This window comes from Lontra canadensis, unplaced genomic scaffold, assembly GCF_010015895.1.
Source record: "Lontra canadensis isolate GAN:19392208 unplaced genomic scaffold, GSC_riverotter_1.0 scaffold86, whole genome shotgun sequence".
Taxonomy (NCBI): Eukaryota; Metazoa; Chordata; class Mammalia; order Carnivora; family Mustelidae; genus Lontra; species Lontra canadensis.
Genome location: NW_022631080.1, coordinates 5,423,647 through 5,446,082, shown reverse-complemented (window position 1 = coordinate 5,446,082; position 22,436 = coordinate 5,423,647). Strand labels below are relative to the sequence as shown.

The following is a 22,436-nucleotide window of genomic DNA, read 5'->3' as shown; positions in this document are numbered from 1 at the left end:
TGTATATTATAAAGAACAGCAGAGTATAACATATGCATGAGAAAAACGTGCATAGTACTTCATTATTCTCCTTAAATGTCTTCTCTTTCTAGGTCTGCAATTCTTTTCTATTCGTCTTTACCGTAAATAGTATAGGTAACTCAGTTTTTCTGGGTTTGAGGGTCTCTTTAAGGATAAGACAACTCTGATTTATTCAAAAGGTACTTTCATTAGCTATTCCCCAAAAATATATGTAAAGAAAAGAGAAGGGAGATGAAACCCAGGATCTCTATATCTAGAGAGTGATATTCCTTGCCAATGAGCTCACAGAACTTTTTTTTCTTTTTTTTTGGTACAATATATATTACTGATGCATTCTGCCCTGTACAATTGTCTCCACTTGTGTATGATTTTCTTTTTCTTCTCTACTTGATGGTTGGCTCCTCGAGAACCAGATCTATGACTTATTTATTTGATATGCCTCCGGTACTAAGAGCACTGCTTAAGGGGCCACTTAGTAAGAATTTATTAAATGATAAATAATTCAATGCTGCTGAAAAAATAGCAAGTCATATTACTGTAGGAAATTATTTATGTAGTGCTTATTTCTGAACACCACTGACCTATCATTTAATTTTAAATTGTGGCTAAAATCAGTGTCCTGTCTTGATCCTTTCTGCTAATCCTTTGGATTTAATTAGAATAAAAAAGTTCTTAACTGTTCTTGCTTATGCTCATGGATCATGTTCCTATAAAGTAAAATGTGTGATGAATATGAAGTTTTATCATCCATGTGGTTTCAAATGTGCTGTCTTATGTGTGTCTGTTGCTTAGGAAGAGCAGTTTATAGAGGCATTTTAAAAATTTTAAATAGGAGACTTTATGTTTTTTTATGCCACCTGAAAGATAATTTGAGCACTTTAATGCTCATTTGAGAAGAGAATATTTATTATTTGAGGAGATACTGACTGAAGTGATCTGAGAAGGAGTTTCAGTTAGCCTATGCTAGGTCATGCTGCAGTAACACCCTGTATCTCAGCAGATTAGCATAGTAGTTCACTTCAGGCTCCCACTACATGTCTCTCCTCGGTGGAGAGGATGGCCTCAAAGATCCTTGGTGAAGAGAACTCCATTTCTATATATACTTCTTTAACTGTATCAAGGAAAGGGAATGAGAAAAATTGTTCACTGCATCTTAAACCTACCCTTGGAGAAAATATTTTGTACTTTTCCTCACATGCCATTGGCTGATTAAGTTATATATTCATAAATAACTTCAACTGGGTAAGTGTAATGTTACTACATGCCTAAAAAGAATAGAACAGGGATATTTGTTAAGAGCTCTAAAAAGGGATTACTGGTAGTTTATGGAGTAATTTCTTTTAACCTTTTCTTGTTCTCTTATGTTACCTTGCTGATTAGACCTAGAGACCAGAATGGGAGTTACTGAGACAGTGTAATGTTTATTATATGGTATATTATATACAGAAGTTATTAATCGTAGAGGTACTAGATCAGACCTCCATTTTAGTCATGATTCAAAATGCATGTTCTTAAGTTTTATTTGTATCCAGAAATCTATTCAAGACAAACATTAAGGAGAGCTTTAAGAAAAACAGGGTGTATAATATTGCTAAGTATTATTTTATTAAGACATATTTAAAGATCAAAAGGTCTCATTATGCCAATGAAGCCAGAATGAGGAAATACTAGATAGCTTTGTGCTAGTTGGAATAAAACTCTCTTCTGTGTCCCCTCATGGTGGAACCTGCTGATTGCCTATCCCAGTATCCATGGGCCCTTCCCTCCCCTCACTGACAGAACCCTCATTTTACTGTGATAGGTATGTGGAGAAGGGCCTTTCTTAGTCTTCCTTCCAGCTTGATTTGGCCAACTGGCTACAATCAGAAGTGCTATGTGCTATTTCTGGGAAGTTTCCCTAACAGAGAAAGAAAGGGCACACTCTTATTTTGCTTCCTCCTTTCTGCTGCCTATGAAGTAGATTGGATTGTTGGAGTTCTGGATACTTTAGCTAATCCTTACGGAAGTGAGTAAAGATTTGCCTGCTACATGAATTAGAGCCTAGAGGTGTTATACAGCAAGCAGTTAGGACCCCCAAAAAAGGAGCCATGATAAGTGTTTCTAATCAATCTCTTAAGAACTGTCAGAAAGACCTTTGGGGTAAACTTAAGACTGTTCTATTTCAACCTAAAATATGAATTTGGGGCCATTCAGCTCAGAACAGTGCTGACATGACAAACCAGGGACCATGTCTTTTCCTTAAAAAAATGTAGCTTTTGCCTTTTTTTTTTTTAAGATTTTTTAATTTATTTGACAGAGAGAGAGAGAGCGAGATCACAAGTAGGCAGAGAGACAGGCAGAGAGAGAGGGGAAGCAGGCTCCCCGCCAAGCAGACAGCCCGATGTGGGACTCAATCCCAGGACCCTGAGATCATGACCTGAGTCAAAGGCAGAGGCTTAACCCACTGAGCCACCCAGGTGCCCCAGCTTTTGCCTTTTCAAATCCCTCTCTCACCTTTGATCTGATAGGCAGTCTTCACAGAGGTGCAAAGGAGTAAATCATCAATCCTTTAAACAAAGGGCTCTGAATCATTCTTTGACAGTTAATGTACAGAAGCCTAACTACTCTACCGTAGATCCTATTCTCCCTGACCAATACTCAGTATCACTATATATTTATGTTCATTTTATCTCAGGAAGCCTTCAGCAGGGAACTAAGAATGTAAAATATTTTAAGTATGAATGGAGGAGACTATGTGAGAAAGAATGATCAATGTTTGAGACCATGATAGACATATTTCTTCAGTGGTACTGCATGCTGAATTGGCAATTATTTTGGATGAGTACTTGAAAAGTGTCCTTTCTAGCCAAAAATTACATTATAAAGGTCTTAATACTTGTTTATTTCCATTACGGTTTATATTTGAGAAGCATAACATTAAAAAAGATATCTTTACCTATAGCTTCAGTAATTATGAAATTTTGGAGCTAAACAAAACCATTCCAGAATATTACATGAAGAAAAATCATGTTAAAGTTTGGGATATAGAATTCCTAAACTGCATTCCAAATTAACAAAGTAGACTTGTAGAACCTGGATGGCTCAGTCAGTTTAGCATCTGACTCTTGATTTCAGCTCAGCTCACGGTCTCAGGGTCATGAGATTGAGCCCCACACTGGGCTCCATGCTCACTGGGGTGTCTCCTTAGAAAATTCTTTTTCCCTCTCCCTCTGCTCCTTCCCTTGTTCATGCATGCTCCATCTCTCTCTAAAATAAATAAGTAAATCTTTATAAAGAGAGAGAAAGCAGACTCAATTTTGCTGTTCATTAAACTGATCCAACTTTGAGTTACTTATGCTCACAGATACCTATAACATTGCTTTGAGATCTGACTCCAGTTTAATATGTGATATTATAAATTATTTGCAATTAATGTGGAAAAATTAATTCAAGGCCATTCAGGAAAAATCTATAATGCCAGACAGCTGCTTAATCAAGAAGGAAGAGACTAAAAAGATAAAGACTTAGGAGAAGTATTTACTGAAGAGTTTTTAGCAATACCAGCACTTCATACTACAAAGAAATTAACATAAAATACCTATAATACTCTATTCTTATGATATCTATAATGATGCTTTATCATTCAAGGTATTAATTCATTATTTTCTTGATGACAGAAAAATATAAAAGATTTCGAGTGCCTTAGTTAAGTATGTAATTAGCATTCAACAAAACAAATGCTCTGAGATAAAAATGGTGTGCTCCTATAACAATTTTTCTCAAAGACCAACCAATGAAGAAGTCAAGCATAATAAATGTAATCCTTATAACGTAATAAAACTATTGGCTTAAGTATAATTCACTTTTGGAAAATAAACTATATTCTTTTTAATCTTAGCAAGTTCTGCACAAATCACGTTAAGAGTTTCTGATGACTTTAACATTGGTTATTCCTATGGTTTAAAAGTTGCCAAATCCTTGACTCCTGACACAGTTTTGCATCTAAAAGGATGACACTGTCATTATTAAGCATTACGCAGAGACAAGGGTAGAAAATAAACTAACATAGTGGCTATGAAGTAGTTGTTATAGTAATGGTCAGCATATGCATGCATTTCACTAATACATACTTGCATTATTTTCTTTCTAGCTGATTTTCTTTAACCTTGACAATGTTGTTTTATTCTATTTCACATTGAATAGTTATTTAGTAATTCAAAACAGATCAGAAATATAAAGCAATCTAACTTTTAAAAATTCTACTTCTCTACTCCAAAGTCAAAGTCTCTTTCTAAACTAAATACGGATCTCATAATGTAGGTAGAGTAAGCCTAAATATAGTTGATCCTCACTATCCACAAATTCTGGTTATTTGCAAATTTGCCTCCTCACTAAAATTGATTTGTAACCCCCAAATCCATACTCACGGAGCTTCCCCTATAGTTTGTGAACATGTGCAGAGTGGCAAAAAATTCCAGTCAATGGTCACACAGTTCCCAGCTACAGTAAAAAAAAGTGACTCTGGGCCTTTCTGCTTCAGTTCTCACATGCAGATGACCAGAGGAGGGAGACGGTAGGAGGCAGTACAGAAGTAAAATGTTCAAGAAGCCCTACCTCTGGGGCCAGGTGGACAAGATTTGAAACAATTTGTGGCAATTTAGTGGGTCAGCCTTATATAAGTCATTAACATGGATGAACCTTATTTTCTCTATGTAAAAATAAAATCTACCAGGATGGGCTGTTTTTAGGATTTATAATTATCTTCTATGTGATTACATATATTTCTTCTGGGAATAATGGCGCAGTATTCATTCACTGAGTGCCATAATTTTATGGAACATAACTATCACAAATAATAATAATCCACTGTATTCAATCAAGTGCATATTTATGCAATTTTCATGCACACAGCCTAGAAACACATGAGAGAACAGAATAACTGAATAATATAAATTTTATATATAAATTAAATATTTCAAATAAACAAAAACTATTGTATAATTAATAACAAGTTCAGTTGAATGCTAATTTCTCAGAATTTTTCCTGAGAAAATTATAAGCATAAATATATTCATATTTACCCATGGTTTATGAATTGTCCAGATTCTGTTAATTGAGATGGCAAAGAGATAAATGTTGAGGATTCCACCAAACTGACACTAAAATAAATGAAAAAAGGATTATTTTGAATTCTACTATAACAAAATTCAAATGACCACAAAACATTCTTTTAAATTTTTTCCATCATTCATAAAATATAGAATCAGAATAAATTTCAGTTAAAAAATCTGTATGTTCTCATTCTGCATCTCAAAACATGTATGTTTTTAAAAAGAGAAAGATCAGGGTGCCTGGCTGGTTCAGCTTGTAGAGCATGCAACTCTTGATCTCAGGGTTGTGCGTTCAAGCCACATGCTGGGTGTAGAGATTACTTAAAAGAAAAAAAAAAGATCTGGAATTGAAATATGTAAAACATAATATTCTATTATATGGAAAGGCAATATTAATTCTTTTTTTTTAAAGATTTATTTATTTATTTATTTGACAGGTAGAGATCACAAGTAGGCAGAGAGGCAGGCAGAGAGAGAGAGAGGAGGAAGCAGGCTCCCTGTCGAGCAGAGAGCCCAATATGGGGCTCGATCCCAGGACCCTGGGATCATGACCTGAGCCGTAGGCAGAGGCTCAACTCACTGAGCCACCCAGGCACCCTGGCAATATTAATTCTTAGAGCAAAGAAATTTAGAACATAAATCACTGCCCAGTTATATTCTAGAAATGGAATCATATACTGGTCTCAATGTATTGTCAGAGCTGTACACATTTCCTTTTTAATCTTATTTTCAAAAAAGAAAAATATTTCTTTCAGGACTAGATATAAGATGTGGATACAGAGTTAATCAGTGCATTAGTAATTATGCCATCTTCAGGAATTACTTAGCAATTCAGTCCGTCTTATGAGATAATGCTCATTCATTCAGGAAACAGTCATGGAGACTCCATTATATGTTATATGTGGGACTGGGTGCTGGAAATACAAGCATGAATCTGTTATCCTCTCTACCTTAGGTTGCCCACATTATAGTGGAGGATAGTGTGGAAATGATAAATGATCCTCTAGATATGGATGAAAGATGTCACAAAGAGTCATGTCAGGAATGCCTAATTCTATCTGCAGAGTTGAAGAGAATCTGTATAATATTAAGAATAGATTTATTCAAGCTTGATTTTGTAGGGGCCAAATGTGGGTTGCACCCAAGATGGGCCATATTGGTGTGAAGATTATTTTGAGTTAAAAGCAATAAAAAACTAGCAGATTCAGGTCAATCTCTTCCTCTTCCTCTCAACTTAGTAATATTTTCATTGGAAAAGAAATCTATCCAGGAAAAGAGCTATTAACAGAGATTTCTCTTTACCTAAGAAATGTATCTCCATAATAGGACAACCTCTATTTTCCAGACACCTCCTCTCACTTTCTTGCTAATTGTCTTCCTCCCCTTTGTATCCTTATACCCCTGTCTCTCTTCTTAGCACATGGAAGTCTCATGTTGCTTCACTGTCTTTGGCATTTCACGTGTGTGTGTATTCCCCTTATGTAAGAAACTAAATTTGATTTTCTTCTGTTAATCTGTCTCAGCCAACTTGATTCTCAGTTTAGCTAAAAGGGCCTTGAAGACCAGAGTAATTTCTTCCTTCCCAAAAAATTCATTAAAATAAACCTTTATTATGTAATAGTTATTAATTTCATAATATAAACATTATAATAAAAAACAGATCAATAATAAAATTAATCTAATGTTTTAGTATTGAAACACAAACACACATACAAACACACATACAACTGCACACAAAACTAAAATGCAACACATTCATACATCTTAATGTTTCAGTGTTGAAGGGGTTCAGGATAGCCTCTGCTCCCAGTATGTGTCACTTTGGCATATGGATTATTTTAAGCTGAAGGCAATCAAGACCCTGTGGACTCAAAAGAAACTTTTGCTTCTCCCTTAATTCTAAAGAAGAATCTAAATTGGGGGTCTTTCCCAAAATAAGGGTTACTAGCAGAAATAAATTTTAACTGAGCGACCCCTCTGTATGACAGGGCAAATGTCTAATTATCAAACATCTGCTTTTCTTTTCTTTTTCTTTTTTTTTTTTCTTAAAGATTATTCATTTGAGTGAGAGAGAACACAATAGAGGGGAAGTGGAAGGGAGAAACAGGTTCCCCTCTGAACAAGGAGCCTGACATGGGACTTGATCCCAGGACCCTGGAATCAGGACCTGAGTTGAAGGCAGACGCTTAACCAGCTAAGCCATCAGGGGCCCCAAACATCTGCTTTTCTTTTCCCCCTGTGAGGTGCATTCCTCTCCTCTAAAATCCCAGACTCCTATCCCCTTCTCCTTAGTTCAATACGACATATATACCTCATTTTGCCTGTCTCTGGAATTTCCTTGTCTGGGTGGATTCCCCATACTTATACTATTAAATTTGATTTTCTCCTGTTAATCTGTTTCATATCAATGTTATTCTTAGTCCAGCTAGAAAAACCCTTAAAGGGGACAGGAATTCTTGCTCACTGACAACGTTAATGTCATTTTCTGTCCTTTTAAGTTGGTAGTTCTGAGAGTTTTGTATAAGGATTGTAAGGAATTATATTAATATTAAATACTAAAAATTATTAAAGACAAAATTAACTATAGGAAAATGTAAACTATGAACTATGTAAGACATGTATCAGACTACCAGATTTGCTTATATCATTTTAAAGTTATAGTTAAGCCAATGTAGGAAGAATTCCTCTCTGGAGGGTAATTTCAATTTAAATTAAGGCACTATGTCCTCATTCAAATCTCATAAAATTATGAAGCAGAAAAAATGTATAATTCTTTTATATTTCTATAAATCCAAGGTGAATCATCAGGGCAATTTATTTGGGTCATAATTTGTTCTGGCTAAAAAACAGTCACAAGGATAATACAATTTTACACACAAATAAAAAGACTAAACCAATAAGGTAAATATTAGGTATTTTGCATACTGTGCATGTACCATTTTGAGATAAAATAGCATTTGAAAGGTCCCTGCTTAATTAGATTGAAGATGTCCTCCTTAAAATAGAAATATTACTTATAAAAATGAAATACAAACTGCCATTAAAATGGAAAAAATCCTATTTGATTACTGTAGTTTCTAAATTGGCAGCTTTCACACTTCAGTGTGTATGATAAACATCTGCAGTGCTTAGTCAAAATGCATATGCCCAAATTCTATCTGCATGAATTCTGACTTAGTTAAGTCTGGCAAGGGTTCCAGGAATTTCTATTTAAAACAAGCTCTCCAGGGTGCCTGGGTGGCTCAGTTGGTTGGGCGACTGCCTTCGGCTCAGGTCATGATCCCAGAGTCTGGGGATCGAGTCCCACATCAGGGTCCCGGCTCCGTGGGCAGTCTGCTTCTCCCTCTGACCTTCTTCCTTCTCATGCTCTCTCTTTTTCTCTCTCTCTCTCTCAAGTAAATAAATAAAATCTTAAAAAAAAAAAAACAAAAAAACACAAGCAAGCTCTCCAGATGCTTTTTAAAGAGCTTATATACAGATTAAACTTTGAACAATCTTGACTTAGACCAGCAATGCTCTAACATTAATGTGCCAAAAAATCCTCTGGAGATGTCAAATGCAGATTCTGAATCAAATGGATTGCTGTGGGCCTGAGACTCTGTCCAACAAGCTCCCAGATGATGCTGATTTTGCTGATTCAAGGATCATACATTGAGAAGGAAGAGTCTAATCTAAAACAAAAACTATTTTTCAAATAATAAAACGAGGCTACCAGGAAAAGAAAGGCAAGGAATAGCAGAGTTAGAATCATCACACATTCACTACCCTATAAAAGCAATAAAAAACACTAGGAAAGATTGTAAAAATTAAATTTTCAGAGCTCTGGTTAATTAATGAAAGGCTTGCAACAATTTGAGTAGCGTTTATTTAAAAATAAACTGCCACACCTTGATGAGAACAGCAGTTTGTGGCCTTGTAACTTTTATTATGCTGTAACTCCCATCTTTCCACAGCTCTGGTAGTAGCTTTGAAAACCAGCAGCCTTGCAACTAAGGTAGTTGTAAAATCTGGCAGGCTTACAGCCACATGAGGGCACAGACGGAGACTGGAGCTCATTAAAAAAAGTCCCATCCCTGAGTATTGTTACTTTTTCATGGGTCTCACAGCTCCCTCGAAAAATTCAGTTTGCAAGGTGTTGTCTTTACTGACCTGACTCAAAGGAAAACAGCAATATCCAGGATTTTGCTGAAAACAATCAGTAGCAGTTGTACCTGAGATTCCTGTAGCAGCTGGATCAAACAAGAGCTTGTCAAAACATCAAAGGAAGATGTGGGGAACAAGAGGCCTATATGAGGGCCTGAAGTAGCATGCTAGATCCCCAAACTATGTGAAAGGTCCTCAACCCTGTCTACGAGAGACAACGATGTCCCACCAAATAAAGAATACTAATAAAGAGAGAAGTTATTCAAAAGAACCAATTACAAATTTTGGACGGAAGAAGTACGATACATGAAATAAAAAAATCAACAGAGGGACTGAACAGCAGGTTTGCAGTGGCAAAAGAAAGAACCAGTGTACCTGAAAATGGGCCAGATGAAATGATTATCTCTAAAGAACAGAAAGAGAAAATAATGACAAAAAATTAACACAGCCTCGGAAAACTGTGAGATACCATTAAGCACACAAACACAAGCTTCATCAGAATCCTGAAAAGAAAGAGGCAGCAAGAAAAGGCAAAGAAATAAATGATGAACAATTCCCAAGCTTGAACAGAAATATTAATTTACACAACCAAGTCAAAAAAATTTTATTCAGAATAAACTCAAGGCAATCCAAAACTAGAAAATAATAGTCAGCCTGTTAGTAAGCCAAGGCACAGTTAGCAGCAAGAAAAAATTGACCAACATCTATGTTGCTCTGCAGTAAAATTAAACAGCGGAATTCCCAGCTGAAACCCCAGAGGTCAGAAGGCAATGACATTACATATATATTTTTTTTTCCTGTGCAAACTTTTAAATTCTACTTTCTGATTTTAAAGAAAAGAGTGAGACAATAAATATAAAACTGTTTTAGGGGCTTATAATGTGTAAAGATGTAATGGGTATAACAGAAATAGCACTAACAAGGGGCTACAAAAAGGTGATATATAGCAGCAACATTTCTGAATTACATTGAAATTAGGTTGGTATTAATCTGAGCTACATTAATTTAGGATGCTAATTATAATCTCCAGGGTAACAAAGAAAATAAGAAAAATAAGGTAGGAGATAGAAAAAGGAATAAAAAATTTATTAAAAGTAAATATACAATATAAAACCAAGAAGTAACAGAGAAATAGAGGAACAAAGACATAAGACATAGAAAAGAGGTGCCCAGGGGCACCTGGGTGGCTCAGTCATTAAGCGCCTACCAGGGTCCTGGGACTGAGCCCCACATAGGGCTCCCTGCTCGGTGGGAAGCCTGCCTCTCCCTCTCTCATTCCCCCTTCTTGTGTTCCCTCTCTCACTGTGTTTCTCTCTGTGAAAGAAAGGAAGGAAGGAAGGAAGGAAGGAAGGAAGGAAGGAAGGAAGGAAGGAAGGAAGGGCGAGCAAGCGAGAGAGAGGGAGGTAGGGAGGGAAGAAGGAAGAAAGAAAATAGGTACCCAAATGGCATATATAAATCCTGCTGTATCAAAGATGAAACGAACTTTAAATGAATTAAACACTACATTCAAAAGGCAGAGGTTGACAAAGGGAATATAAACAGATTAGGAAAAAATATAACATTAATTCAAAGACACAGATAGGGAACAAAAGGTCACGAAAGACATGCCATGCAAATGGTAACACAGACCTGCAGTGTCTATAGTAATAATGGGCAAAACAGAATTAAAGCAAACACTGTTCCAGCATGACAACAAGAGAGCTCCAGAGACTCACTCCCTCAGGAAAATGAGTAAAAGTTGTAAAAATCAACTATTTTAATTCTCTAGAAATTATCCCAAGGGCATAGAGCAAATGAAGAAAGATCTATTCAGTAATACTAAATTCAGTAAGAAAGGCTGAAATCTGTGGTGTCTGAACCAAGACCCCTCACTTCCTCTTCCTTCCCCACTCAGTAAGACCGAAACCCTAGCCCTCATTGACACAGCTAAGAATATAAGGCTCTCAACTTACCCAGCTCCCAGGTGGAGAGATACTTTTCTGGGAGGGGTAGGACAACAATATTTCTCATCTTGCCCCAGTACATGCTGCTGAAGCTAAGTTTCGGGCAAGTGCAGCTGAGAGGAGTGGGGGGGGGGGGATCCGTCTTCCGTCCAGCAACCACTCACAGGACAGAGGCACTACATGGGTGTGAAATTGTCCTTGACTTAGCTTTAAAATGGTCGCTCAGTGCTGGCAGAAGCAAACCAAGAAGACCTAAAGCTATGGCCCCTATCTCACCTCACCCTTAGCTCCTAATGTGTGGTGGTAAGCAGAGAAAAGTGCAACACTATCCCCACCTCCAGTTACAGAGCCAGTTCAGAGATTTTGCCTGCAGGGAGAAGCTAGCTGGGCTTAAAACAGCTCTTAATCTCCTCCCAAAGGAACTGATTTCATTTTCAATAAATCATGAAGAAGATCAAGCCAAGGGATCAGTGAAAAACAGTGCAGTTGTGGTGAAAGGCAATTGGGAGTAGACTGGTAGATTCACAGGGGAAAGGGACAACTGGGAGGCTCCCTTGTGGGGACAGAATAAATCTTAAACAGTGACCTAAGGAACTATTACTTCAAAAGAGCCTGTATTTGACTGAATTGGTCTGAGGAGCAATTTATGCCTCCTGAAGAACTGGAATCAGCAGAATCTAGTATCTGGGTGTGGACGTGGAAAGATATGGTCATAAGGAATCCTACCAAAGCCACTGGCATCCCAGATTGACTGTGGGAACGCCCACAGCTCTGTCCTGTGAGAAGTAACACCAGAGGCTTCACACTTTGTGTGTGGAGTCTTTTGTGGGAAGGAGGTAGATATCACTAAAATAAGCCAGCCAGTCAGTGAAAAAATTAATGAACACCATTAATGACATTGTGGGAAATGGAACCAGTATTCAGCTGATACAATATTTATTCTAAAATGCCTAGTTTTCAACCTTAAAAATGATGAAACATGAAAAGAAGTGGGCAACAGAAACTGCATGTTAAAGTGACCAGTTATCAGATTTAACAGACTACTAATTCCAAATTGCTGTTATCAATGCCTTCAAAAACTAAGGAAGTATGACTAAAGAAGTCAAGGGAGGTATGATGACAATATAATATCAAATAGAGAGTATCAAAAAAGAGACTGAAATTTTAAAAAGAACAAAATAAAAATTCTGGAGTTAGAAACTACAAAAACAAATAGAAAAATAATCATCACTAGGCGGGAATCAACAGTAGATTTGAAATGGCAGAAAAAAAATTTAAAAATGAAAGATAGAGATAATGCCATCTGAAGAACAGAGAGAACATAAAATAAAGATAAATAAATAGAGTCTCATACATATATGGTGCACCATTAAATGCACCAACACGTGTAATAAATCACTGGAAGGAGAAGACACAGAGAAAATAAAAGAAAAATTGTTTAATAACTGAGGTGGCTGAGAGTGAAGCTCGACTGAGCCATGGAAGTTATTCCAGAAGATAACGTGAATCCATAGAAACAAATAAACCAGAAATGATAAATAACAAGGCCAATGTAATAAAAATTATCAACGTGTACTTTCTGTTATGGGCTGAATCGTGTCCTCCCTCAAATTTCATATGTTAAAGCCGTAACCTCTAATATTCTCACAGTGTGATTGCCTTTGGAAACAGAGCCTTTAAAAAGGACACTAGGCTAAAATGTAGTAATCAGAGTGGGCACTAATTCATTCTGACTGGTGTGCTTACAAGAGGAAATATGGACACACAAGAGACTCCAGGGCCATGCACATCAGAGAAGAGATGTGAGGGCACAGCAAGAATGTGGCCATCTGCAAGCCAAGGAGAGAGGCCTCAGAAGAAACCCAATCTGCCAACACCTTGATCTTGCACGTCTAGCCTCCAGAAATGTGGAAAAATAAGAACTGGGTCTCTGGTATCTTGTTATGGGAACCCTAACAAACTAGTACACTGTCCTTTCTTCTCTAATCTTTCTTAAGATCACAAAAATTACACAAAATGAAAAAAAGAAATACCCAAAAATGTTAGTACCATTACGGATTATTGTAACATCATTGATACAATATGTCTGACAGAAATACCACAAAAAAGGGGGAACTGGAATAGAGCTATATAAGAGTAACATAAAAATGAAAAGGCAACCCACCGAATGGGAGAAAATATTTGCAAATCATATAACAGATAAAGGATTAATATCCAAAATCTATAATAAATTCATATAACTTAAAAGCGAAAACAAACAAAAAACCAAAAAACAATCCATAAAAGATCCAATTAAAAAATGACCAGAGGATCTGCACAGACATTTTTCCAAAAAAGACATATAGATGGCCAACATGTATATGGAAACATGTTGAACATCCATACTCGTCAGGGAAATGCCTTTCAAAATCAGGGTGAGATGTCACCTCATAACTGCCAGAATGGCTATTATTAAAAACAAAACAAAACAAAAATACCAACCAACCAGACAAGAGAATAATGTTGTGATTATGTAGAGAAAGGGGACACTGGCACGCGGTTGGTGGGAATGGGTAGGAATGTAAAATGGTGCAGCCACTATGGAAAACAGTAGGGAGGTTCCTCAAAAAATTAAAACTAGAATTATCATGTGGTCCAGCACTTCCACTTGTGGTTTTTATCCAATGAAATTGAAATCCAGATCTCAAAAAGGTATCTTTACTCTCACGGTCATTTCAGCATTGTTCACAAGAGCCAAGATATGAAAACAATCCAAAGAACCCAAATGTCCATCGACAGATCAATGAGTAAGGCAAATGTAGTGTGTGAATATATTACTAGTCAGCTTTAAAAAAGAAGGAAATCCTATAATATGTGACAACATATTCAAAACTTGGGGACATTATGCTAAGAGAAATAAGCCAGTTTCAGAAGAACAAATACTGTATGATCCCATTTATATGAGCTATTTAAAATAGTCAAACTCAAAAAGCAGAGAATAGAATAGTGGTTGCTAGGAAGTGGTTATAGGATGAAATGGAGAGTTGTTATATAAAATTTCAGTTATGCATAATAAGATAAATAAGTCCTACAGATGTGATATACAAGAGGGTTAACAATATGCTACTGTGCGCTTAAACATCTGTTAAGAGGGTAAGTCTCATGTAAAGCACTCTTACCACCAAAAAAAAAAAAAAAGTAACACAAGAAAACTTTTGGAAGTGTCAGATATGTTTACTACCTTAATTGTGGTGATAGTATTATAAGTTGCATGCATATGTCCAAACTCATCAAATTGTATATATTAAATGTGCAGTTTTTTAAATATGTCAATCCTACCTCAATAATCAATAGAGAATATCAAGAAGACCAGAAAAAGTGATCTTTGGAAATATCAATAACATTGATAAATGATTACCTAGACTGATCAAGAATAAAGAAAAGAGGATCAAATTATTAAAATAAGGGATGAAGGAAGGGCCATCACTATTGACTTTCCAGGAAAAAAAAAGAGTTATGAGTATTATGAAAACGTCGGTGCCAACACATCAGGTAATTTGGAGGAAATGTACAAATTTCTAGAATTGCATAAACTATCAAAACTGACTTAAGAAGAAACAGAATACCTGATTAGGCCTATAACAAATAGAGAATTAGTAATGAAATAAACTTCCCATGAAACAAAACTCAGACCCAGATGGCTTTAGTTGTGAATTCTACTGAAGATTAAAAGAATACCAGTTCTTCATAAACTCTTCCAAAAAAATAGAATAGAAGGGATCAGTTCCAAATCATTGTCGGAGGCTACTATTAATGACACACACACACACAAAAAACAAAGTTGTCACTAGAAAAGGGAATTACACCATCAAACCTTATGATTATAAATGCAAAATCTTCAACAAAATACTAGAAAATCAAATCTTATAACATATAAAAATTATATAGCAAGAAATAGTTGCATTCTGCAAAAGAGGAACTTGAGAACTACTAATTTGGTAGACAGAGGCATGTGGGCAAATCCTGTCTCTGTTAAATCTAGGTTGGGTTGCCATTTTTGTTAAAAGCAGTATTAAATTTTGATTAAAAAGTGACCAAATCTGGTCACTGCAACTGCATATAATTTGGGGGAAAATCTATAGGAAATTTTGTTTTATTGTAAAGTATGTTTTATACTAGATTGTTAATAATTAAATCCTTGTCATTTTTTAAGTGTAACATTAAAAGCTAGTTCACTTACTGGTATGGTATTTATAACATACAAAAAGTCTCCAGAAGAATTGGCAATCAAATTTCTTCTTTTCTACTGTATTATTTTAATATTTTAAAATACATGCCTATTGTAAAATATTGATTTTTACAATTACAAATTTTGTAATTGGTTTTAAAATTTTGAGTTTATATGCCCATTGCCTAAGATTGAGGGCCACATTCAGACAAAGGAGGAAGGAGCCTTGTCTTCTAACACCTTGACTGAATTTTAATTCAATCTGAGATAAACCATAAAGTAACAATAAAATGCTACAATTTCTTGAAAGACATGCAACTATAATAGCCAACCAATTCCTGGAACTTTCATATTTCCTTTCAGCTTTACCACTAGAATGTAAGACTGATTATGTTTGATCTTGAATTCCTCGGACTGGAGTCAGTCATTTGGTTCATTTAAGGGCATAGTTTAATACTGGATTAAAGCTACATATTCTGACTTTTTTTTATTGTTCCTTGCATTCTGATTGAACATTTTAATGGAACTACAGTAAATAAAACTCTCCCTCACATGAACATAGGAACAATAAATTCACCAATAGCTATTTTAACAAAAAATTTTGTTTTGTCAATAATAAGTGATTATTAAGAGGAGACTACCAAACGGCTGGGAATACAGTGATTTTAAAAACTGGATATTATCAAATACTAAAGTAATAAGCATACATACAGCTTCTAGTGTCAACACAAGTATTGTTGTGAGGATCTGCTCTCTAAAGCTGATGGAGACAGTGTATAATTGAAGCAGTACATGGGTGTCACTAACCATTTTCTCCCTCAAAACGTAAGTTTATAAAGACACTTGTCTATTGTGACCTTAAATAATACTTCAGCATTTTATTTTCATCTCAAATCTGTGTTGCTGTTGTTGTTTTTGTTAAACCTCAAGATGAAAAAATGCATGGTTAATGTATAGTTTTAATTAATCATGATGCCTTAAGTTAAAATGCATTTTCTGCTTGAATTGATATTTCACTTTCAGAAATTAACAGATGGAATAAAATTAGAAGTAAAAAAAGTCTATTAACTATATATTTTTAAAAATTAAAATATTAGTATATCTCAACATACAGAAAGCTCATAGACAAAATTCATAAATTTAGTATGATCAGTCTTAGCTTTAAATAAATCAAATAGCATTTTAAGAAAAATTGATTTCTCTTATTTGTTCTGTTTTATCTATAATGTTCATAAATTTATTGTAATATATAAACACTTAAAACTTCTCCTCAAGAAGGTTCATGTTGGAAAAAAAGTATTTACCTTAAGACTGGATACGACTAATCGCAAAAAAAATTATATGAAAATGTTATATTAACATACCTGAAGTCCCCAGCAGTATGGAAGGGATTTTTAACATTCACATTAATTTCTTTCCATTTATAACATGGAGATTTACAACGTATAATTTCCTAAAGTAAAAAAATAAGAATAATTCTATATGTAAGTAATGAAAAAGAATAACCTGAATTATTATAAACTTAAAAGTACCTAAAAAACAGTACACTGAAATATTACAGTGATATTAATTCATGTAATTCCCCTTGTCCCACAGATATTGTACTGCAAAAATCTGGGTGGGAAGGACAGAAATAGATTTTACCACATCACTGAATTATTTGTCACAACAGTGTCTCTTAAGTTGATTGCCCTAAAATGGGTTTTGTTAATGACTGAGCATGATTTCACATTTGAAAATTAATTACCTATACCTAACCTATACCTAATACATATGACATAAGGAAGAAGCAGGGTGTATGTATTTGCACATGCATACCTCTGTGAGTGCATAAATATTGTTTTTTGTGGGGTATGCCTGGGTTTATAATGTGGTGGCTACACTGACATTATTTGTACTATAATAAAAGCACAAATATAAAATTAAAACTTTGAATTACCTGAAGGACTTTCATGGAAAATAAGATTCTAGGAATTCTACACTTTTAGACTGGTCATGTTATTATCTTTTTCTATTTCTCTATTATTATCCAGCCAACTGGACACTAAAACCATGAGCAGCCAGATGGAAAAGTAAACAGACTGCATGAGCTTGAGGGGTCAGCTTTTTTGCCCCAGAACCATGTAAATGGCAAACTAAAATCATCCATGTCTAGAGATACATATGGTAAAGCAATGTTTCATTTTGGAGAATTCCTGAGAGAGGATTGGGAAGTGTAAGAATTTATTATTCAAGAGGAAATCTGAAGATCACAACACACATCTCCATGATTATCACATGTCTGCTTCCTGTTCCAGGTGTCTATACCTTGTAAACCAGTCTGCCCATGTGAGAAACTTAATGCTCTCCTCATACAACTGGCCATTACTGGAGTCAATCTCCTTATTTCCTATTCATGCCACTACATACCACAAATTCTTCATAATCCATGTGGAAATCTGGTGACATAACAAGTTTACTTCTTCTTTACCATACATCCATGGTATAATATTTAGACAAGATAACAGCTACAAAAAGTCAATGATAGCAATAGCACAACCATTTTACAGAGAGTTAAAAATCCTTTTCCCCATCTTTTGAGATATAAACAGAATTCTATCTGGAATGTTATCACCTCCCAGTAAATGCCAGTCTTAGCATTATCTTTATAGAATGAATGGATTTGATACACAGGAAACTCAAGATAAATTGATGAATATTCCTATTAGAAAAGAGAAACATTTTCTTTGCTACATAAACCACCAACCCTAAATTCAAACAAAAACATAGACAGAAGCCCAGGGACTGTTTTACCTTACATCACAAATCTGCACAGCAGAGGGGAATGTAAATTGCTATGTGTATAGTGAATGACTCCATTATGAAAACAACAAATATAATCCTAAAAATCTGACTTTAAAGGAACACTCAATACAAGCAAATTCTCTTATAAAATTGAAGAATTAATTCTACAGAAAGAGTATCAGAGCAAGAATATCAGAGACGCAGAAGGCAAGAACTGTGCAAATGTAATTATGGGCACAAGTGTCTGTACACAGAATCTCAAACAACAGGAGCGATACAGAGAGAACACTTAGAGGAACAGCTGTGCTTGGGACATTCCAAGGCCTGAGAAGAGAATGAGACACACAAAATAGGTAAAATCTACTTACAATGGCTTTAAAATTGAGGACTTCACCCTTAAGAGCAAAAGTCATCGTAGTGCCTCCTATTGCGTACTTAGGTTTTGAGATTAGTAGTAGTGAAGCTTCAGCGGGACGAAGGAAGCGACTGGTGAATTTCAGAGTGATATTAACTTGGTTTCTATTTAGTAAAAGAGAAAAGAGGAAATATCTTACTGAAAAAGACACAACAGTTAACTCTTCAGTGTAGATCACATGCCCAGGGCCTACACTCTGCAATATACTCACTTCTACAATAAAATTGAAGGCCTCTGCAGATTTCAGCAAGCGTCCCATCCAGTCATTGTTATCAGTTAAAACATCTTGATCCAATCTGTAAAACCTACAGTTCCATTCAAATGCACATATAATTTACCAAGTAATGGATTTCCAGTTAGCTGCAGGAATCATGTGGGTATTTTTGTGTGAAATTCATAGGACATTCTGTGCTACTGTTTAGATGAACTCTTAACCATATCACTGGTTTTTGGATTTTGTTTTGTTTTTGTCACATAGAGAAAAAAAATGAGCAAGACTAAGAATTCAAAAAATACTTAAAGCTACGGTTGAAAGTAAAATTTAAATCTGGAATCAAAATAATGGTATATAAGCAACAGGATTTTTGAGAGAAACACATAAATAAAAGAAGGAAAACAGAAAGCCACATCCATCTCTATTAAACTTTAACTTTCTAGTCTAAAACACAGTAAAATGGTAAGAGGTCTATGGACTCGGAGGAGATTTCACCCACCCATTTGTAGGGGAATGTCTACACCATGGCATCCTGGCAACTTGGCATGCCATACATAGGCCACAGAGACAAGACTTAACTGTCCTGGCAGAAAGCTTGTGATCCTCCCCTAACAGAAGAGCACAGAGGCACATGAAGAGCTACTACAAGAACCTTTCTCACTTGCCTCCCTACCTCCCCTGGGAGGGTGTCAACAGTTTCTCCTTATCTCCTACGTTCTCTCCCTTCAAGGGAGAGTTACAGGCTATAAAACTGCTTAGCTGTAGCTCAACATTGGCTGTCAGCAACAAGCTGTCTTACCAGGCATAATGCATTCATCAACAAAAAGCCTTTTGTTGTGGTATTAGCCTGCACATGGGACATAGGGATCAGGCCCTTTTGAAAACTTCTGTTTTCACTTTTTATTAAGTAATACAGTCCTCGAATAAAAAAAAATGGGCTCAGTGTTTCTTAACTGGCTAAATCTTTCAGCCTTGCCTTGCCTTGACACAGCTGTGGGTGAAAAATCATGGGGAAATTTTACCTTTGCTTTTGCTCTGGCTTTTAGCATAGTTAACCACAGTTAGTCCTTTGTGCAAACTACTACCTACTGCCTTCTCTTAGGATGCCTGTGTTTGGAAATGGAGATGGGAATAGATTCTCTCAGTTGTCCAACTTTGACTTAACTTCCCCCAAATCCTTGTGGAATTAATGTTGAATGGGTAAGTCTATGGAGCAGCAAAAAGTAAAGTGAATTAAGGACTTCCAAAAATCAAGAGAAATATTCGCAAAATTGCTTTTTAGGGAAAAGTACAACTCCCAGGTACCAGGAATGGGGATGATTTTTACTCAGATATGTCATCACTAATCTCCTCAGTTTGCAAAGGGATATTTTGTTGGTCATTATGAAAAGCTCATAGACTTGAATTTAATTAAGAACAAAGAATATTTGACCTTGAGATCTTTTTCAGGGTATACAGGCTCAAACTCTGTGTTAGGATACCTGTGAATGACTTAAGATTTTTCTAGATATTCTAAAATTCATCATTAGATCAAGCCATTCATTCAATCATTCATTCATTCAATTGATATTTAGAGAACTTATAATGGTCCAGGGACTGTTTTAAATTTGGGGATAGAGGGCGCCTGGGTGGGACAGTGGGTTAAAGCCTCTGCCTTCAGCTCAGGTCATGAACTCAGAGTCCTGCGATGGAGCCCCGCATTGGGCTCTCTACTCAGTGAAGAGCCTGCTTTTTTTTCTCTCTCTCTCTGCTTGTCTCTCTGCCAACCAAGTAAATAAAATCTTAAATAAATAAATAAATAAATTAGGGGATAGTGTAATTAGAAAAAAACCCACAGTATACCTGATCTCCTGGATCTTACGTTCTACAGGGTGTGGCAAACATTAACTATGTCATCACAAAATAACTGTGGTAATTACGAATTATGTATCTGCTAGGAAATGGCATGAGAACATATAACACGGAGTGTGTTATAGTCTGAAGGGTCAGGGGGTGGGATATGAAGGAAGAGAATGAGTTAGCCAGAATGAGCAGGGGAGGAAAGAAGTATCCAAGGCCTCTGGTAGGAAGAATTAAGTGTTTAAAGAACTTACCAAAGGCAAGTGGTGCTGAAGCTTAGAGAGCAAGAGTGTTAGTGATCCAATACATCCAAAAGCCACCTATGAAAGGCTACATGTTGAGATATTCATCCTTTATCTTAATGGTAATGGGAAGCTATGGGAATATTTTATTTATCACAGAGGAGTGATATAAGCAAATTTTTAAAAATATTTTATTAATTTACCTGACATAGAGAAAGATATAGTGAGAGAGAAAGAGAGAGAGTGTGTGTACAAGGTGAGGGAGTGGCAGGCAAACAGGCAGAGAGAGAGAAAAGGCTCCCCACCAATCACCGATGCTGATGTGGTCCATCCCAGGATCCCGGGATCATGATCTGAGCCAAAGGCAGCCGCTTAACTGACTGAGACACCCAGGTACCCCAATATAAACACATCTGCATTTTAAAGAAATTGTTGCCTTTCTAAGATAGAGGATGGACTGCAGAGAAACCTTTTAGTAGTCTATTGTGTCAGTGTGGTTTAAAGACGATGGTACATTAAACTTGATGTGGAATAGGTGGTAAAAAAAAAAAAAGATGTCAAATTTAAGATACATTTGGTAAAATCAATAGGACTTGCTAACAGTTTGGATCTCCCTGAAAGCTGATTTTAAAAAGGTCTATGAGAAAACAATCTGAGGGTTTTGAAGGGGCGGGGGCTGGGAGGTTGGGGGAACCAGGTGGTGGGTATTAGGGAGGGCACGGATTGCATGGAGCACTGGGTGTGGTGCAAAAACAATGAATACTGTTACGCTGAAAATAAATAAAAATAAATTTAAAAAATAAAATAAAACACTAAAGAATTAAAAAAAAAAAAGGCCTACGAGAATGACCACAATCTAAATAACATGCACTTAATAAATGAATGTATAGACCTATACTTAAATCCTATGAAACACAATTTAAAATAAAATATCCTTTTTATGAGATCAATGGCTGGTTTTAGGATCATGAAGATTTGAGCCTCTCTTGAGTATAGATGTTCCTTTTGAAATTCTGTAGTTACATTGAGGCATGTAAATGACAGGGATTCCTTCTTGAATATGTTAGAAAGTTCAGAATCAAATGGGTGGTCCACTTAGGTAAATGTCTTAGGTCTCTAAAAATGTGTATAATTATAGGCTTCATCTTAATTTTCTTCCTTTTATTTTCTTTTTGTGTCAATTGCCTCCCTCTCAGTAAAAAAAGAAAATCTTGATATTACATGTCTCTTGTAAGGTACTTCAACTTGGCTTTTGGAAAAGATGAAAAGTAATTTATAACATATCAGTCAATGTCAGTGCCCATATGGCTCAATGAGAATAATGATAAAAAAAAGAAACAGAATGTTCTTCCAAAAGTATACTTTAACTTTTATGCAGTAACTCTATGGTTGTAGCTAAATTTAAGCATCAAATTAGATGTGAAAGTAAACATGTTTGTTTACATATTGATATAGCTGTTTAATCCTACCTACATAAATGATATAGCTTGGAATTTAAATCCACATCTGCCAGAAAGAGTCATTATTAATCATGATTT

At 35.7% G+C, this 22,436-nt stretch overlaps 1 protein-coding gene across 1 annotated transcript in view; it reads right to left on the bottom strand.

Moving 5' to 3' along the window:
• CFAP47 (cilia and flagella associated protein 47) overlaps nt 1-22,436 on the bottom strand; it is a 509,602-nt gene that overhangs the window by 239,591 nt on the left and 247,575 nt on the right. Inside the window, exons 38-40 of the mRNA XM_032883134.1 lie at nt 18,557-18,707; nt 16,769-16,857; nt 5,082-5,159 (exon numbers count right to left, since the gene is read on the bottom strand). Coding sequence (XP_032739025.1) covers nt 5,082-5,159; nt 16,769-16,857; nt 18,557-18,707 — 318 coding nt within the window. The remainder of the gene's footprint in view (nt 1-5,081; nt 5,160-16,768; nt 16,858-18,556; nt 18,708-22,436) is intronic.